At 38.0% G+C, this 17313-nt stretch overlaps 1 protein-coding gene across 2 annotated transcripts in view; it reads right to left on the minus strand.

Annotated features, from left to right (window-relative positions):
- Positions 1-17313, minus strand: part of erbb4a (erb-b2 receptor tyrosine kinase 4a) — a 239765-nt gene that overhangs the window by 52871 nt on the left and 169581 nt on the right. For both annotated transcript variants that reach the window (XM_067442181.1, XM_067442182.1), the window contains exons 4-11: positions 12087-12221; positions 11539-11604; positions 7134-7252; positions 6838-6979; positions 6530-6643; positions 4701-4827; positions 2448-2521; positions 1686-1776 (exon numbers count right to left, since the gene is read on the minus strand). In XM_067442181.1, coding sequence (XP_067298282.1) covers positions 1686-1776; positions 2448-2521; positions 4701-4827; positions 6530-6643; positions 6838-6979; positions 7134-7252; positions 11539-11604; positions 12087-12221 — 868 coding nt within the window. The remainder of the gene's footprint in view (positions 1-1685; positions 1777-2447; positions 2522-4700; positions 4828-6529; positions 6644-6837; positions 6980-7133; positions 7253-11538; positions 11605-12086; positions 12222-17313) is intronic.

Here is a 17313-nt window from a genome sequence, read left to right on the forward strand (position 1 = left end):
TGGATTTCACGAAACTAGTCCAGCAGTGAATTCTGGATATAGTTTTGAGAGTTGGGTGAGGAAAACAGGCTTTACTCATGGACAGCATCAATCCACGCTTTAGCCACATAACCGTGAAAAAGCAGACATTTTATTTATTGAGAACAGGGATTCTGGGCACAGGACATTATATACTTGAAGTGCCCATGGAATTTGAAATCATTAAAAAATATATATGAAATGCTACTACTAATAATACATTTAGGGCCAGATTTACTAAAAAGCAAATTGCATTGAGAGCTCATTAAAAACAATTTAAAAATTGCAACTGGAAGTGGAAAGTTCTGCACGTGATCTTCTGACAAGACGGAAATTGAAGAACGCACGGAAACGCAGCCGAGTCATTTCCATAATGGCCGACGCAATCTATGAAGAGCAGTATGTGCAAATAAGTAAGAGTAAGAGCAAATGAGTGTCTGGTTTAAGATATGCTTTTTTGGGTGGTACATAATAACGCTAACACCAGTAAATTTGCGAGTGCAAACCATAGTAAATTACCTTGCATGATTAATTTAAACGCTCTCCTCCCATAAATGTTGAATCTGAAAGGGTAACTCCAACAAATGCATATGTAATGAGGTCAGCGCAAAAATAATCTGTGTGTGTGTGTGTGTGTGTGTGGACATGTTTTTGTGACATATGAGGACACAAATGTGTATAATGACATGGGTATGACATAGGTATTACAAGGAGAGGGTGAAATATGAGGACATTGGCCATGTCCCCACTTTTCAAAATGCTTATAAATCATACAGGATGAGTATTATAATTTTTTAGAGGATTTTTTAGAAAGTAAAAATGCAGAATGTTTCCTGTGATGGTATAGGTTTAGGGGGCAGGGGCGGTGTAAGGAGAAGCGATGCATTGTTCACGCTTTTATCCATCGCTCAGGCAGGACAAGTAATAAAAAATAACATTCCAATCAATCGCGGGAGGATGAGAGATAAATCTTTGTGTTTGTTTGATAAAGACTGTTTTGCAAATTATTCTGGTTGCCTTTCCCCGCCAAATGCCAAATGCCAAATTAAATATGCAAATCTTATCCAACTCTAGCCGTGGGCATTTACTTCCAAGTCTACAGTGTGGCACGCCTATAAAATCAGAGCATGCAGAATAGAGCTTCAAAAATCAGGGTAGAAAACAGCTTATTACTTTTATTCATAATGATGTTTTGAATGTAAAAACCACGCAAACATCATAAGTTGACCTCAGACAACAGTATAAAAAAAAAACATTAAAAAAAAAAAAAATTAAAAGTTAATACACTATTTTGCCCTACTCTTGATAGATTGTGTTGGTCTTTTAGCATTTGAATTTGGATCTGGCCCTAAATCTCATTACAGTATTAGGAGACTTGTCTTTATTTTGATACTCCTTAACAGACAAGTAACTTTGAAACATGCAAACTTCTTCTAATAACCCGAACCCTACCCTAACAGTCTACTAATGCTCTATTGAGAGTTAGTTTATATTTAGTTGCAAAGTTACTTATTATTTTTATTAAATTGTATAAAGTGGACCATAGGAATAATCTTTAAATTTGTCAAAACTTCTTTATTTACAATAATCAGAATTTATCAACATTAGAACTAAAAGGTAAGAAAAAACTGTTCACAACTATTGTGTTGATGATGATGTTAATATACCTATAAAGAGATCGCCCTCCGATGGTAGCCAGGTTCGAGAAAACGCCAAGATCTGTCATGTTCTCTGGCCAAGACTGGATGTTTAAGAAACCTACACAAACAGAGAACAAAAGAAAAAATAATCAGCTTTCACTCTTTCGACATATGCTTTTAAATACTGTGAGTATAAAACGGAAAAACAAATTTGTTACTATGACAGTAGTGGCTGAGGATATTGCCATGGGTCCAGTGAGTACAATATTATTTACTGTCTGTATGACAGTATAAAATGACCCCATTACTTTGAAATGAAAGTATATTAAGGGAAATGATTGCACTAATTAAAAGAACGGGTTCTATTACCACTGAGTATCATTTCTTCCGATGCACATTGTTTTAATGATCATTTTGTTGTTGTATTAAGCAAAATGTGTCTAAACTGAGGGTACACCAACGGTGCACAAGAGAGCAGTTTCTTACTGCTCGAGTTTCATTTTGAAAACGCTGCTTTGCTGCTTCACTCCATTAGCTATTTGGCACAATCATAAGAACAAGTTGAAAGTGACAAAAGGCTTTTAGCATGAGTCATAGTTCATCCCTTTGAGGCTTCATAAACAAATAAATATTGTATACCCCATAAAGATAAGGATTTGTGACAAAGAATATTTCCTAACTCAAAGGATAAAAAGTTAATGTATGAAGAAATAAAGAAAGTTAATGGTTTTACGCAAGGCTACACAGGTTTAATGGGCTGTGATGTGATGGATGGTGACTGTCGCTCACCTGTGATCTCTCTGACGGTGCGGAAAACATTTAACCGATCAGGGTCCAGAGCTCTGATACCATGAAACATGTCCCTGTTACACAAAACAAGCCAGAAGAAGGGTTGAATTTATGTGTACACACGTGCACCTGTGGCCTTAAGGCAAGTAAACTGATCAGAATTTATTTTGTTATTTTTTTAACTAGGCATCACACACTTGCTGACTTTGTTAAAGGTTACAGAGATTAAAACCTAGGTATAATAAATGGAGTACCAGACGTTTTAAATTGTTCTGAACACAACAAACTCGCACAGAAATGGGTTTCATTGCAAATAATTGCTAGCCTGGATGCCAGCTGAACTTAGTCCCGCTCACAAAATGTTTAGGTCGGCCGGTTCGGTCTGGCCTTGAGCCATAGAGGAGTAATTATCTCCAAACAGAAACTGTTCGGACCAATGAAATCATCAGGGCGGGCTTTAGATGATGACGGACAGATGATCAACAGTAACGTAATCATCACGTCATCAAAGGGGCTTGGGTTATATTTGTTCGAATCCTAAACGGAGAGCTTGTTTGTATATGCATTCACCTTCACGATTTCTCTCAAAAATGATGATCATGTTGGGTAAGTACTCTGTGTATCATAAATTATTTTAATTTTTTTTACAACACGCCCCATAATCACAGCCCAATGGAGCAGTATCAGACTCATATTCTGACTAGAATTGAGTATGACCACGTCAGGCTAAGGAATTGCATGGGAGATAAAACAAAAATGGATGTGCAGGAGCTCACTGCAGTAGTGACTAACGAGAGTCTCAAACTAATAAATGGGCCAAGCGCATTTGGTTGCAGGTAGACGCGTTCAGGTCAGTATGGACTCTGCAGGCTCTAGTTAGATGTGAGTGGCACATTCAGTTGCTCATTTGTGTCAAAAAATGAGGCTAATTTGTTACGTGTGTTCCGTTAAAGGGTTAGTTCACCTCAAAATTAAAATTCTGTCATTATTTACTCACCCTCATGCCGTCCCAATGCTGCAAGACCTTGGTTCATCTTCAGAACACGAATTAAGATCTTTTGATGAAATCCGAGATTTATCAACCACCCATAGAGCAGCAACGTCATTGCCACTTTCAAGGTCCAGAGTGTTAGTAAAGACATCATTAAAATAGTTCATGTGACTACAGTGGTTCAACCTTAATGTTACAAAAAGAATACTTTTGAACGCAAAAGTCAACAATTGAACTCTACAGTGCAGTAGTTCCGAGTTCTACGTCAGAACGGCGGCTCATCATTGGCTAGTTCCTGCGTCAGCATCACACGCATGCCAATGATAAGCCGGAGTTCTCACGTAGAACTTGGAAGCACTGCACTGTAGTTTTCTACATCAAAAGCGTAGGATGTAGGACACAGACAAGAAGAAATTGTTTAATTAAGTAAATTATTATTATTTATTTAATTGTTTTATTTTTTTTGCACAAAAATATCTTAGTTTGGTTTCCAAAGATGAACAAAGGTCTTACGGTTTTGGCATGAAGGTGAGTAATTGTACCATTTTCATTTTTGGGTGCACTAACTCTTTTTATTGATTTTGTATTTCAGCGCAACACTGGAAGACAGAGGACAGCTTCGGTTTCAGTGGCGAAACGTCTTGCACTACGATATGTGTTCTGAAATTGGTTCAAAATATAATTTACGGTATTAATTTACCGGCAAAATGCAACGCCAGGTGCAAAGCAAGAGTTTTTTGCTAGTTTCAGCCCGACGCAGTTATCATTTTCACTTCCAGCACCACATTGTTTAAATAGCAAATGCACTTGCACCATCTGTTCACCCATGAGTGTGCTGGTCGATTTTATGTTAAATCTGTTCAATCTGCAGACTGGCACAGACATTTGGCAACTATTGTTGACTTATCCAGACTGCAAATTGGGTCAAAAAATCTGAGCAAAAGTAATGTAGTGTATTCCAGACTTTACAGATTCTACAGTCTGGAGTTCGAGCTTCCTGTCACATAATGATATATGCAGGAGCAGTAAAAATGTATCGTCATGAGTCACTGGTATTATTTTTTGTTTTGTATATGTGTTTTTGACTCTTAAAGTGATGGTAGCCATAGACTTGCATTTTATGAATCACCAAGACTTTCAGCTAAACATCTTTTCTGCATTAATACTGAAGAAAAAAAAGGATACCTATGTCTTGGATGGTAAATTGTAAATTGACTGCACATTTTCATTATTAAGTGAACCATCCCTTTAAGTGGACTCACCCTTTGATGCCCGTGATGAGGAAGATGAGGTTGCCATTGATCTTGGTGCAATTGACAAACTTCTCAATGTTGCTGGAATCTACGGTTTGAGCCGTCTGAAGACTACCGGTACCTATCCCATCACACACTGAACACAACAAACAACCCATTTAACAAGCATTTACCATTTACACAACACAACTGAGAACGGAAAGAGCTGAAACATTTGAAAACGTGTCTCTGAAAAGTGTTCTTCTCTGCAGTGTTGTTGCTAACTGAAATAAAGCTGAAATAAAATTACAGATAAATGTTATATTAAAAACTAATGAAAACAACTCAAATAAAATATGTTAAAGTTCTAAAACTGAAATCAAATTAAATTAAAGCTGAAAAGACAAAGAAAAATAACAAAAGAACATAACGAAATGTCTAAAACATACTAATAGCCTACTATAACACAAATAATAAAATAATAAAAGCCAATTCAAGATATCAATAAATGTTACAAAAGTATAAGTACTGAAACAGCAGTACAAGAGTATAAGTATTGAAACAGCGCCATTTCTCTGGTTTAAACATTTAAGCATGATTAACATTCTAAAAATGTTGACATAAATGTCTGTTGTAAAATGAGTTGAAACATTGGCTTAATCATATTTCTCTGAAGTGAGAGATATTCAAACATCAACCGAGTCAATTTCCCCCTCATTGTGAGCTTAATTATGATTAAATGTGAGTAATATTGAGACTGACCCAGTTTGGTGTCTGGGCCCATTATCATTTCTGCTTATTTTGTGGTCATCCCTCATTAATCGTTTGACAACAACGACTACAGATTAGACCAGTAATGTGTTTACTCTTCTTATATACTTTAAGGTTTTTCATGTATAGTAGGTACACCATCTTCTTTTAAGACCATCTAAAACTAACAAGAGGCTGGTTTGGTATTTGACTGGAATGGTATTTCTGGTTGATCCTGATGGATAAGATGGTTAAGAAGTCTGAGTGACACTCTATAGCACCAGAATCCCTTTCTGATGACCAGCATACAAAACAACACATATTGGTTCTGTCATTTCAAAGAATGTATGAGAAGGGGGAGATGGAACCACTGAAAGGAAACTAAATGGGAGAAAGTGCGATGCTTCATTTGGCAAGGGGAAAAAGTCCAGCTTTTCAGTTAAATAACCAATTTCTTTTTTGATCATGTTTGTTTACTCTCAAATGTGAATATGCATTAGCTAGATCAGCTTGATGTCTTTCAAATATGCATGGTCTTTCTTTGCAAGTTTGGGGTCAGTAAGATTTTTTTTCTTTTTAACAAATCAATACTTTTATTCTGCATGGATCCATTAAACTGAATAAAAGCTAGTACGCTACAGTAAAGAAATGTATAATGTTGCAAAAGATTTAATTTCAAATAAATGCTGTTCTTTTGAGCTTTCTGTTCATCAAGTGTTAAGCAGTGCAACCATTTTTAACATTGATAATAGCAAGAAATGTTTCACATCAGCATGATTTCAGATATTAAAAGTTTGGAGTAATAATGCAAAAAATTCTGCTTTGCTATCACAGGAATAAATTATTAGAGATAAATCATTACAAAATTGTAAAAAATATTCCACATTTTTTACCGTGTTTTTGAGAAGAAAAATGTGGCCTTGGTAAAGTTTCTTAAAAATCTCACTGACCAAAATTTGTGAAAGGTAGTGTACTTTTTGTATTATTTTAGCTAAAAAAGCTAAATGTACTATTACCTGCCATGAAAACAGTTGCCTGGGGACATTTTTATATCAAGTTATTCATAAAATCAACATGAGAACTAAACAAACTTTATGAATAGCACTGACCTTTCGGACAGATGTCAGTGCACGGGATGCACATCTTCACGTGATTTTCCTCCACTTCCATCTTGTTGCTCGGACAGGCTCTGACACAAGAGCTGTGATCCACCACAAAGTTATCTGAGTTCCAGACAGCAAAACATATTAGAGTTTAAATGAGACTGCTGTGATAGGTGAAAAAAGATAATATCTCAAAATGAAAATGGAATCATCAGGCCATATCTCCTTTACTTTTTTGCACATGAAGAGCAGTTACCATGGAAAGTGTTTGTTGGTTAAATTAGTAACGCCGTCCTCCAAGAAAGCTAACTTACGTGGGCATTTCTTGACACAGAAAGCTCCAAACGTGTATTTGGCGTTGGGATTGTGTTCGAGCTGGAAGGTTGTTGGATTGTAGACGAATGGCTGAGGACATTGTGTCACACAGGCCCCGCTGTCATTAAAGTTGGTACAAGCCTGAGAAAAAAAAAACAAAAAAAAACATGCACAGTCATACATGTCTGTTTGATTTATAAAGCTTAACTATAATGTAGAGATACCTCTGTGTAACAAACATTGTCATTGCCTTATTACCCTTTTAAATCATACAGAAAATAAAGAGTTGACATACAAAGCAGTCTGTGTCTTTGGGTCCAAAACAGCCTCCTGCACATTCACGGTGGCAGCAACTACTGACATACGGACCAAAACAGCGTCCATCACACTGCTCTGCACACACCGTCTTTGTCACTGTATGATTATAAATATTGATAGAGAGAGAATGATAATGAAACAAGAACAATAATAACAATAGTAATAACAATAATAACAATAGTAATAACAATCCATTTGCATAATTACGTGCAAGTAAACCTCCACCAAACCCTAATCCTCAGTAATTAAATATATAATTACACTGTAACAATCACACCATAAAATAAAGTGTAACCTATACCAAAGGCCAATAAATATATACTATTTTGTACCCATCCTTAACTATTTCAAATATATTTATTGGTCTTTGATATAGATTTTATAAACACATATCAATGATATCCTCCAGCTGTAACTAATGACGAATTATAATATATAGATAAACGTGAATACCGATTGCTTGGAATACAAATGTACAGATAATTTGAACAATATTTACTTATAATTCACTCAAAAATATAATAACACATTTAAAATCTCAAAATAGTAAAATATCTGCAATTCGCCATGCTAATATACTGGCCATTCAAATCATACTGTTAGCATAAATCTAGTAGAAAAGTCGGTAAAACTTTAGAATAGGGTCATTAGTTAACATTAGTTAATGCATTAACTAACATGAACTAACCGTGAGCAGATCATTTGTTACCATATTTGTATGTCTTTGTTAATATTAGTTAATAACATAAAGATGTTCATGGTTTGTTCATGTTAGTTCATAGTGCATTAACTAATGTTATTACACGACTCTGTGAAATACTTGATTCTGATTGGTCAATCGCGCATTCCAGCGGTATGTTATTTCCAGATAACACCCGCTCATCCGGGTACTACGAGTTATCTTGACCGGTACTACTTCTCTGCTTAACGCTGGCGCCATCTTGTGGCTTAAACAGCCGTGGGTTACAATGGAAGACTTCAAGGCAGGTTTCCTTTATAATGTTTTTAATATAGATATTTTTCTTACACAAACGCATCGATTCGAATCAGAAGGCTCTATTAACCCATCGGAGCCGCGTGGAGCACGTTATTTGACGGACAGCTGCATTTTTTATGGACTCCAAACACAACTACAACTACTGCTGGGATTAACGTTAGCCTGGACTTTCTAAATATAACTCCGATTGTATTTGTCTGAAAGAAGAATGTCATATACACCTATAATGACTTGAGGGTGAGTAAATCATAGGCTTGGTTTCATTTTTGGGTGAACTAACCCTTTCAGCATTCATTTTCAACATTTAGCAAGGGCATATGGCAAATCTTCAGCAATGGATAAAGGCTTAAAGCAGGTTGGAACTGTTTTTATTCGCGGAAGCTTTGCGTAAGAGCTAATAAAATATTTAATCTCGAGACAATATTTTGTGACTAATAACTTTTTATTTGAGACTAGTAGCCGTGTAATAAGCGGGACAATGTACACCCAGACGGTTGGATAAGATTTGCATATTTAATGAGCTTTGGCTCCCCCGCGAGTACACGGTGAGTGATTTTGAAGCATGTGGCGGGGAAAGGCAACCAGAATAATTTGCAAAACAGTCTTTATCAAACAAACACAAATATTTATCTCTCATCCTCCCGCGATTGATTGGAATGCTATTTTTTATTACTTGTCCTGCCTGAGCGATGGATAAAAGCGTGAACCATGCATTGCACTCGCACACACGCACACACACGTTTGTTTTTGTGACATATGGGGACATTCCATAGGCGTAATGGTTTTTATACTGTACAAACCATATTTTCTATCTCCTTACACTGCCCTTTGCCCCTAAACCTAGGAAACATTCTGCATTTTTCTTTCTAAAAAAAAGCTCGTCCTGTATGATTTATAAGTATTATATAAGTGGGGACATGGCTTATGTCCTCATATTTCACCCTCTCCTTGTAATACCTATGTCATACCCATGTCATTATACACATTTGTGTCCTCATATGTCACAAAAACATGCCCACATACACACACACACACACACACACACACACACACAAATTATCTGCAAAATGCAGTCCAGACACTATTATCGCCATTTCTTTTTGTCCGCCATGTTTACTTTAAAGTCACTTTCGGCCATGAGAAATATTGCGATATTTCCCGTGTTCACACTCACAGGGACTCTGGCTGTTTTTGAATGGAATCTGTTAATGTGTACTGTGCTGTCTTAGTTACATTCCATTATTAAATATATTATTAATCATGTATGGTGTTGGCCTAGAAATCTAGACGCACCCTAGTGGCAGCAAATCTAATCTGCCGCGAATATCGTCTAGCAACTCTCAATACACTTCTGAGCTGTACAAACCGAACTCTGGTCAGGCTAATCACATCGTGTATAGAGTCGGTGGGCGGGGCGTAACATAATGACGGCCGAGTTGTGCTTGCGTGCTACTAGTAAACACAGAAGCTGGCGAACGGCGGCTTTTCGAATCAGCTTTGACCGTGACTCTGGAAGACTTGGAGTAAGGCTTTTCTCTGAGTAAAAAGAACAAAGAACGGCACTGAAGTCATTCTTAAGAAGGGAAGATGTGTTCAGAGTTTTGCTGACCAGATAAAGTGAATGTTTAATATATTAACTAGCTCCGCTTCACCTTCGTTGCTCTGGTTGGTTGTAGCGCTATCCTATCGCATGCAGAGGGGGTTTGAAAGACAACCGTTTTTCCCGCCTCTCGGATTGAGCCCTGTCAATGGTGAGTTGGAAAAACATCTTGATGTGGGTCTGGCTTGCCAGGCTAGTATGTGATATCTCACATGTCAAAAATCTGATACGATTTAAAAATACATGTGTGTGGGTCAGCCTTTAGGTGCTTGGTTGATATTTATATTTCATTTGTGTAGAATAGTATTATTTCTGACAGCTTAAATGAGGTAGTGCGCAAAAACCAAAAGAGACATTGTCAAATAACAAGTTTGTCACTCAATCTTATTAGACATCAAACTCCATGAACTGAAATACTTCACGGCATCTGCAGCAGTCTGAAATGTCTCTTGCAGTTAAAGTGCATCACTCTGACAATATGCTCACTGTCTCTCTCTGCCCTTCTTTGTGTCGCTCTTTTATTAAGCTCTAATTACCACCCACACTATGAGCTGTAACACCAGAAGGTTCCAGACAGTAGAGATACCCTGATAACCCTCCAACCAGTTAATTATCACAGCAACTGGCCCAGAGGCTCAAACTGACAATACCAGACAGCAGACTTTTGCCTTTTATTAGAAATGGTGCCAGAAATGAAAATTCATAACTTCAAAACCATGTTGAGAAAAAAAGAAAAAACAAATGTTTGTTTACTTCTGATAAAACTTGATTAGATATATGAGAAGGCACATACTGTAGCCTCAAACAATCAAATGTAAAAATGTCTTGACACAACAGTCAAATAAGCATATAACTTGCATTTAAAAGTGCTTCTTAATGTTCAAAATATCAAGAATGATACTTTGATCAAACCCCAGAGGAATTTGTGGGAACTCACTTGTTTGTTCTAGACAGTTCATCTCTAAATCAACTTCAATTTCTCTCTATATATTACACAAATCCTCATAAAATAGACAGTTATAGATTATTATGGTAATTTTATGATATTTTTACAGCTCTGAGTGTTTATTTGCCAATTGTCTGATTTGTTTGTCCGTAAGAAACGATCAGAGATGGAGTTTAAAAAAATTAATCCTCTGGCACGTTCTAGTATATTTTTTCCCATATAATAGCAAAATTGACTCAAAATACTCTGTCATTGATGGTCATAATGATAATAGCAATACTTTATTCAAAACTGTAAAGGGTCTTTTTCTACTTTAAAATTTAATACATGTACATACATATTGCTGACATATTTTTGTAGCCCAGTTTGTGCCGAATACAGTGCAATCATATACTTTAGCCATTACTATGTTTATAAGCAACTGAAAAAAGCTTGAATGTCAAAATGTATCAAGACCCCAGAGGGTTAAAGTGTGATTAAAGCGTCATTAAAGTGTGCAAGAGAGAGTACGGCTGTGTTTCACTTTATATTGATGGTCCCTTTAACACATTATGTTGACTATACAAGTAACATTAAACCTTCATCTCAGAGTGTTAGTAGAATATTAGAAGACTACTAGGGTAGGGTTAAGGTTAAAATAAGATGACATGTAGTTGGAAAGTTACTTGTAGTCAGTAGAATGTATGTTGGAGGACCAGCACAATAAAGAATTAGCAAAGAATTAAGTGAATAGAACGTTCAAAGGGGACCATTAAAATATAATAAACAATGTTATCATAATGTAGATGAGATTAAAGAAAAAACAAACAGTAAAGAGGAAAGAAAAAAGAAAAACTCACAGCTTTGGCACTGGTCTTCCTGGTGACCCCAGCAACGTCCATTACAAGATCTGTGACACCGTCTGCCTGCGGAAATAATCCAAAAGAATCACCCATGACCTTGTGTGCTCCATATAAAACCAATGCAGTATCAACAAAGATCATTTATAAATAGCTCAGACACATGATTTAAATTTGAATTGTATTTGTCTACCATTCACCACATATCACATTGTACTGCTATTAAATACATTCAGACATCCTTAAAATTGTACTACTAACAGGGGATTTCTTTTTCTGCACACAATTGATGTAATAGTTTTCTAATTGAGTTGACCTGGGTTAACATTCATGGAATAAAATAATGGAACATTTACTGTTACAGTTATAATATGTAAAAGAGAGGAAGAACAGAGAAGTGTACTGTTCATACTTCCATTTTATTCCATACCATTTCATTTTTATAATAATAATACTTCACAATTTTTAAGGAAGCTGATTTCATGAACATTATTGTATTAAAACATTGCAGCTATTAAAATGTGTCAGATCTGCTCAAATCTACTCACATGTGCTGCCACTGTTGTTGGAAGGAACCACCAGAAGTTCAGAACGTGGGTTCTTGATGACGTCATTCCAGTGGATGGTGTCAGCATGGCACAAGAACTTGTTCTGATCCACATACACACCTCCATTCAGGATTTCTGGCACAAAATATTAGAATATAAACTAGAATTACAACACTTATATTAGCTAAAGCATCAACATTCACATACAGTGGCCACAAAAGTTACTTGGACTGTGTTTTGCATTGGTTTCACGTTAATGTTTCATGTTCTTATTTTATTCCTGGTTTGTCATGTGATTCCATTGTGACATGTCGTCATTGGTTCGTTCCTGATTGTTTCACAGGTGTGTCTTGTTTAGGCATTAGTCCTTGTAAATGTAAATGTGTTGTAAATACGATGTTCCAAGCTAAAAATAGCACATGAACGCCCTCTGATGTCGTGATTACCACTGGGAAGTTCGGAAATAATCTTGATACCAAGTTCCCGAGATGAGCGTGGCATAAAAATGGCGGATTGAAGACACATTTCATGTTTTTTTTTCCGCAACAGTTTAATTGTCTTGTATTGTTGTTAAAGTAGCACATATTTACATAAATTAATAATCATTTGAAGCATATTGTGTATTTTAAACACATCGAAAATCGCATGTAGTTGACCATCATTCCAGAATAGTGAGCAAGCTGACTAGATAGTGTGGTAAAAGTAGCTATACAATAGGATGTATGGCCCCACTTTATATTAGGTGGCCTTAAGTACTATGTACTTACATAAAAATTTAAATAAAATTACAATGTACTTACTGTGGTCAAATTGTATTGCAAAGCACTTTTGCTGATATTGAGGTGGAAAAGGGGTAGAGTTAGAGACAGGTGTGGTGATATGGGTCAGTTTAAGGGTAGAGTTAGAGACAGGTGTGGTGGTATGGGTCAGTTTAAGGGTAGACTTAGGGACAGGTGTGGTGATATGGGTCAGTTTAAGGGTAGACTTAGGGACAGGTGTGGTGATATGGGTCAGTTTAAGGGTAGACTTAGGGACAGGTGTGGTGATATGGGTCAGTTTAAGGGTAGAGTTAGGGACAGGTGTGGTGGTGTGGGTCAGTTTAAGGGTAGAGTTAGGGTCAGGTGTGGTGATATGGGTCAGTTTAAGGGTAGAGTTAGGGACAGGTGTGGTGGTGTGGGTCAGTTTAAGGGTAGAGTTAGGGACAGGTGTGGTGGTGTGGGTCAGTTTAAGGGTAGAGTTAGGGACAGGTGTGGTGGTGTGGGTCAGTTTAAGGGTAGAGTTAGGGTCAGGTGTGGTGATATGGGTCAGTTTAAGGGTAGAGTTAGGGTCAGGTGTGGTGGTGTGGGTCAGTTTAAGGGTAGAGTTAGGGACAGGTGTGGTGATATAGGACAGTTTAAGGGTACAGTTAGAGACAGGTGTGGTGGTGTGGGTCAGTTTAAGGGTAGAGTTAGGGTCAGGTGTGGTGGTGTGGGTCAGTTTAAGGGTAGAGTTATGGACAGGTGTGGTGGTGTGGGTCAGTTTAAGGGTAGAATTAGGGACAGGTGTGGTGATATGGGTCAGTTTAAGGGTAGAGTTAGAGACAGGTGTGGTGATATGGGTCAGTTTAAGGGTAGAGTTAGAGACAGGTGTGGTGGTGTGGGTCAGTTTAAGGGTAGGGTTAGAGACAGGTGTGGTGGTGTGGGTCAGTTTAAGGGTAGGGTTAGGGACAGGTGTGGTGATATGGGTGAGTTTAAGGGTAGAGTTATGAACAGGTGTGGTGGTGTGGGTCAGTTTAAGGGTAGAGTTGGGGACAGGTGTGGTGATATGGGTCAGTTTAAGGGTAGAGTTAGAGACAGGTGTGGTGGTATGGGTCAGTTTAAGGGTAGAGTTATGGACAGGTGTGGTTATATGGGTCAGTTTAAGGGTAGAGTTAGGGACAGGTGTGGTGGTATGGGTCAGTTTAAGGGTAGAGTTAGGGACAGGTGTGGTGATATGGGTAAGTTTAAGGGTAGGGTTAGGGACAGGTGTGGTGATATGGGTGAGTTTAAGGGTAGAGTTAGGGACAGGTGTGGTGATATGGGTCAGTTTAAGGGTAGAGTTAGGGACAGGTGTGGTGATATAGGTGAGTTTAAGGGTAGACTTAGGGACAGGTGTGGTGATATGGGTCAGTTTAAGGGTAGAGTTAGGGACAGGTGTGGTGATATGGGTCAGTTTAAGGGTAGAGTTAGGGACAGGTGTGGTGATATGGGTCAGTTTAAGGGTTGAGTTAGGGGCAGGTGTGGTGATATGGGTGAGTTTAAGGGTAGGGTTAGGGACAGGTGTGGTGATATGGGTCAGTTTAAGGGTAGAGTTAGGGACAGGTGTGGTGGTGTGGGTCAGTTTAAGGGTAGAGTTAGGGACAGGTGTGGTGATATGGGTCAGTTTAAGGGTAGAGTTAGGGACAGGTGTGGTGATATGGGTCAGTTTAAGGGTAGAGTTAGGGACAGGTGTGGTGATATGAGTCAGTTTAAGGGTAGAGTTAGGGACAGGTGTGATGGTGTGGGTCAGTTTAAGGGTAGAGTTAGGGACAGGTGTGATGGTGTGGGTCAGTTTAAGGGTAGAGTTAGGGACAGGTGTGGTGATATGGGTCAGTTTAAGGGTAGAGTTAGGGACAGGTGTGGTGGTGTGGGTCAGTTTAAGGGTAGAGTTTGGGACAGGTGTGGTGATATGGGTCAGTTTAAGGGTAGAGTTAGGGACAGGTGTGGTGATATGGGTCAGTTTAAGGGTAGAGTTAGGGACAGGTGTGGTGGTGTGGGTCAGTTTAAGGGTAGGGTTAGGGACAGGTGTGGTGGGATGGGTCAGTTTAAGGGTAGGGTTAGGGACAGGTGTGGTGGTGTGGGTCAGTTTAAGGGTAGGGTTAGGGACAGGTGTGGTGGTGTGGGTCAGTTTAAGGGTAGGGTTAGGTTTAAGGGAAGTGCCAACTGTGTAATTACAAATGTAACTACAGAAATGAATTACAGAAGAAATTACATGCAGGTATTTTTAAAATGTAAGTACAATGTAAAAACATATGTACACAATAAGTGCATTGTATCAAATGATTAATTAAAATTTCAGTACTAGTAGTTAAGGCCACCTAATATAAAGTGGGTCTGGATGTATGGCTGAAAACTATTACCATTAAAGTCTGTAAGCAGCCTTATCTTGTCTACATTATGCCTTTATTGTGAATGTGATTATAAACAATATGCTTTCGTGTGGTGCTGCTAGTGTTTGCCAGTGATTCTATGATTTTCTGGGACCGGGAAATGAATGAAATGGTTATAGTGTTAAAAGAACATGTTCCAGAGACACACAAAAGTATGAACCTAGTGTCCTCCATTTTTTCCGAAAACAAAGCCCTTGAACACAACAAGCTCGTAATCACAACTTCTGAAGTGGGAAGTAGGAAACCTCTGATAGCACGTGAAGCATAAGCCCTCATGTTTGCCATGCATTTTTAGCTCTATTCAGACAGTAATTGTTTCTCATGTGGATGTCTGTAAAAAATTAATTTGCATGCCTCCTCAGTGATAAAACTTGTGCATTCATATGGGGATTCATTCACGGTGAAGGAGCGAGTTTTATGACCCTGCGCACCTGGGAACCTGCTCACGTGGTCAGTCGAATGATTGTTAAAAATGTTGGAATAATAAGAATAAATATGCTTAATATGCTTGGGATAATAAGAATAAAATCATATTTAACTTAATAATATGAAATCATTGATTATTTAAATCTCCTGTTTAAAAATAGAAAGAAAATGTGGAAATGAGCGGAAATAAGTTATACATTTTTTATACATTTTTATAATGCTGGAAATTATATATTTATAATATATAACATTCTTACAGCCGTAATAACGGCTCATTTCAAATGTTTACATGTTTTTCTTCTCTTTCTCTTTTAATAATAATGTTACATGTGTATAGAGCTCTTTCTAGGTCCTCAAAGAGCTTTGTATTTAGAAGGGTGGAATCTCCTCAACCACCACCAATGTGCAGCATCCACCTGGATGATGTAACGGCCGCCATAATGGTGGAGAGAAGACAGATTGAAGAAGCCAATCATATATGTGGGGATGATTAGGAGGCCACGATGGACAGAGGCCAATGGGCAAACCCCTACTCTTCATCGAAAGACATCCTGGGATTTTTTAATGACCACAGAGAGTCAGGACCTCGGTTTTACATCTCATCCGAAGGACGGTGCTTGTTACACTATAGTGTCCCCATCACTATACTGGGGCGTTAGGACCCACAAAGACCACAGGGTGAGCGCCCCCTGCTGGCCTCGCTAACACCTCTACCAGCAGCTACCTAGTTTTCCCAGTTGGTCTCCCATCCAGATACTGACCAGGCTAAACCCTACTTAGCTTCAGTCCTGGGGTACAGGATGATATGACTGCTGGCTACTATAGTATATAAACTAGTTTATAAAATAACACTGATACCATCAATTATTTCCATCATACTCCACACTGTTCCTAAGCCACTACAATAAAAGGCATTCATATTGATACTGTATGTGTGTGGTATTCATTGATTTCATATTTTACAAGCAGCATACACTCAGATCACTATCTGTTATCCTGGAAAGCATTATTCAAGGTTCCCTGCACCATTTAGCTGGTTGGAAAGTGTCACGCTGGTTGTGATGAGGATGCGAGTTTGACGAGCAGAGATAAGTGGCCAGACAGTTCAATTTATCCATCTCATTCTCAGTGTGCAATTACAATGATTAAGAATGAAAATCTTTTTTTGGCATCTCATGTTGATGTCCTCTCCCATAAACGCCTTCAGTCTTTATCAAGATCAGCCTGTGGTCCATGGCTGTATCTCTGGTTCCAGGCTCCCTTCTGAGAGTGTGAAAAGGTGCATCAGACACCTTGCATGGTTGGCTGATTGTATTGTACTGTGCTTTCCAAACACAATGAATAAGTCTGGATGAGTACCAGGTCTGATTTCTTTCCAAACACACACACTAGTAAGATATTCTATTCACTGTTTGGCTTGGGCTCTTTTTTTCAGTCTAAGCTAATGGGTGTTTTTGCTCATTTTATGGTCTGCCAGGTGAAAAAAAAAGAAAAGAAAATAATCACAATGCTGAAATCTATTTATTATTGATATTTTAGATGCAGTTACCTTCAAATTCTGCACAGAGACCTTCTCTGTGTTAAACGTCCAGACATACACCATTAGCATTCATACGCATACATGTAAAAAAAACT

Source organism: Pseudorasbora parva, chromosome 4 (genome assembly GCF_024679245.1).
Source record: "Pseudorasbora parva isolate DD20220531a chromosome 4, ASM2467924v1, whole genome shotgun sequence".
NCBI classification, from domain to species: Eukaryota; Metazoa; Chordata; class Actinopteri; order Cypriniformes; family Gobionidae; genus Pseudorasbora; species Pseudorasbora parva.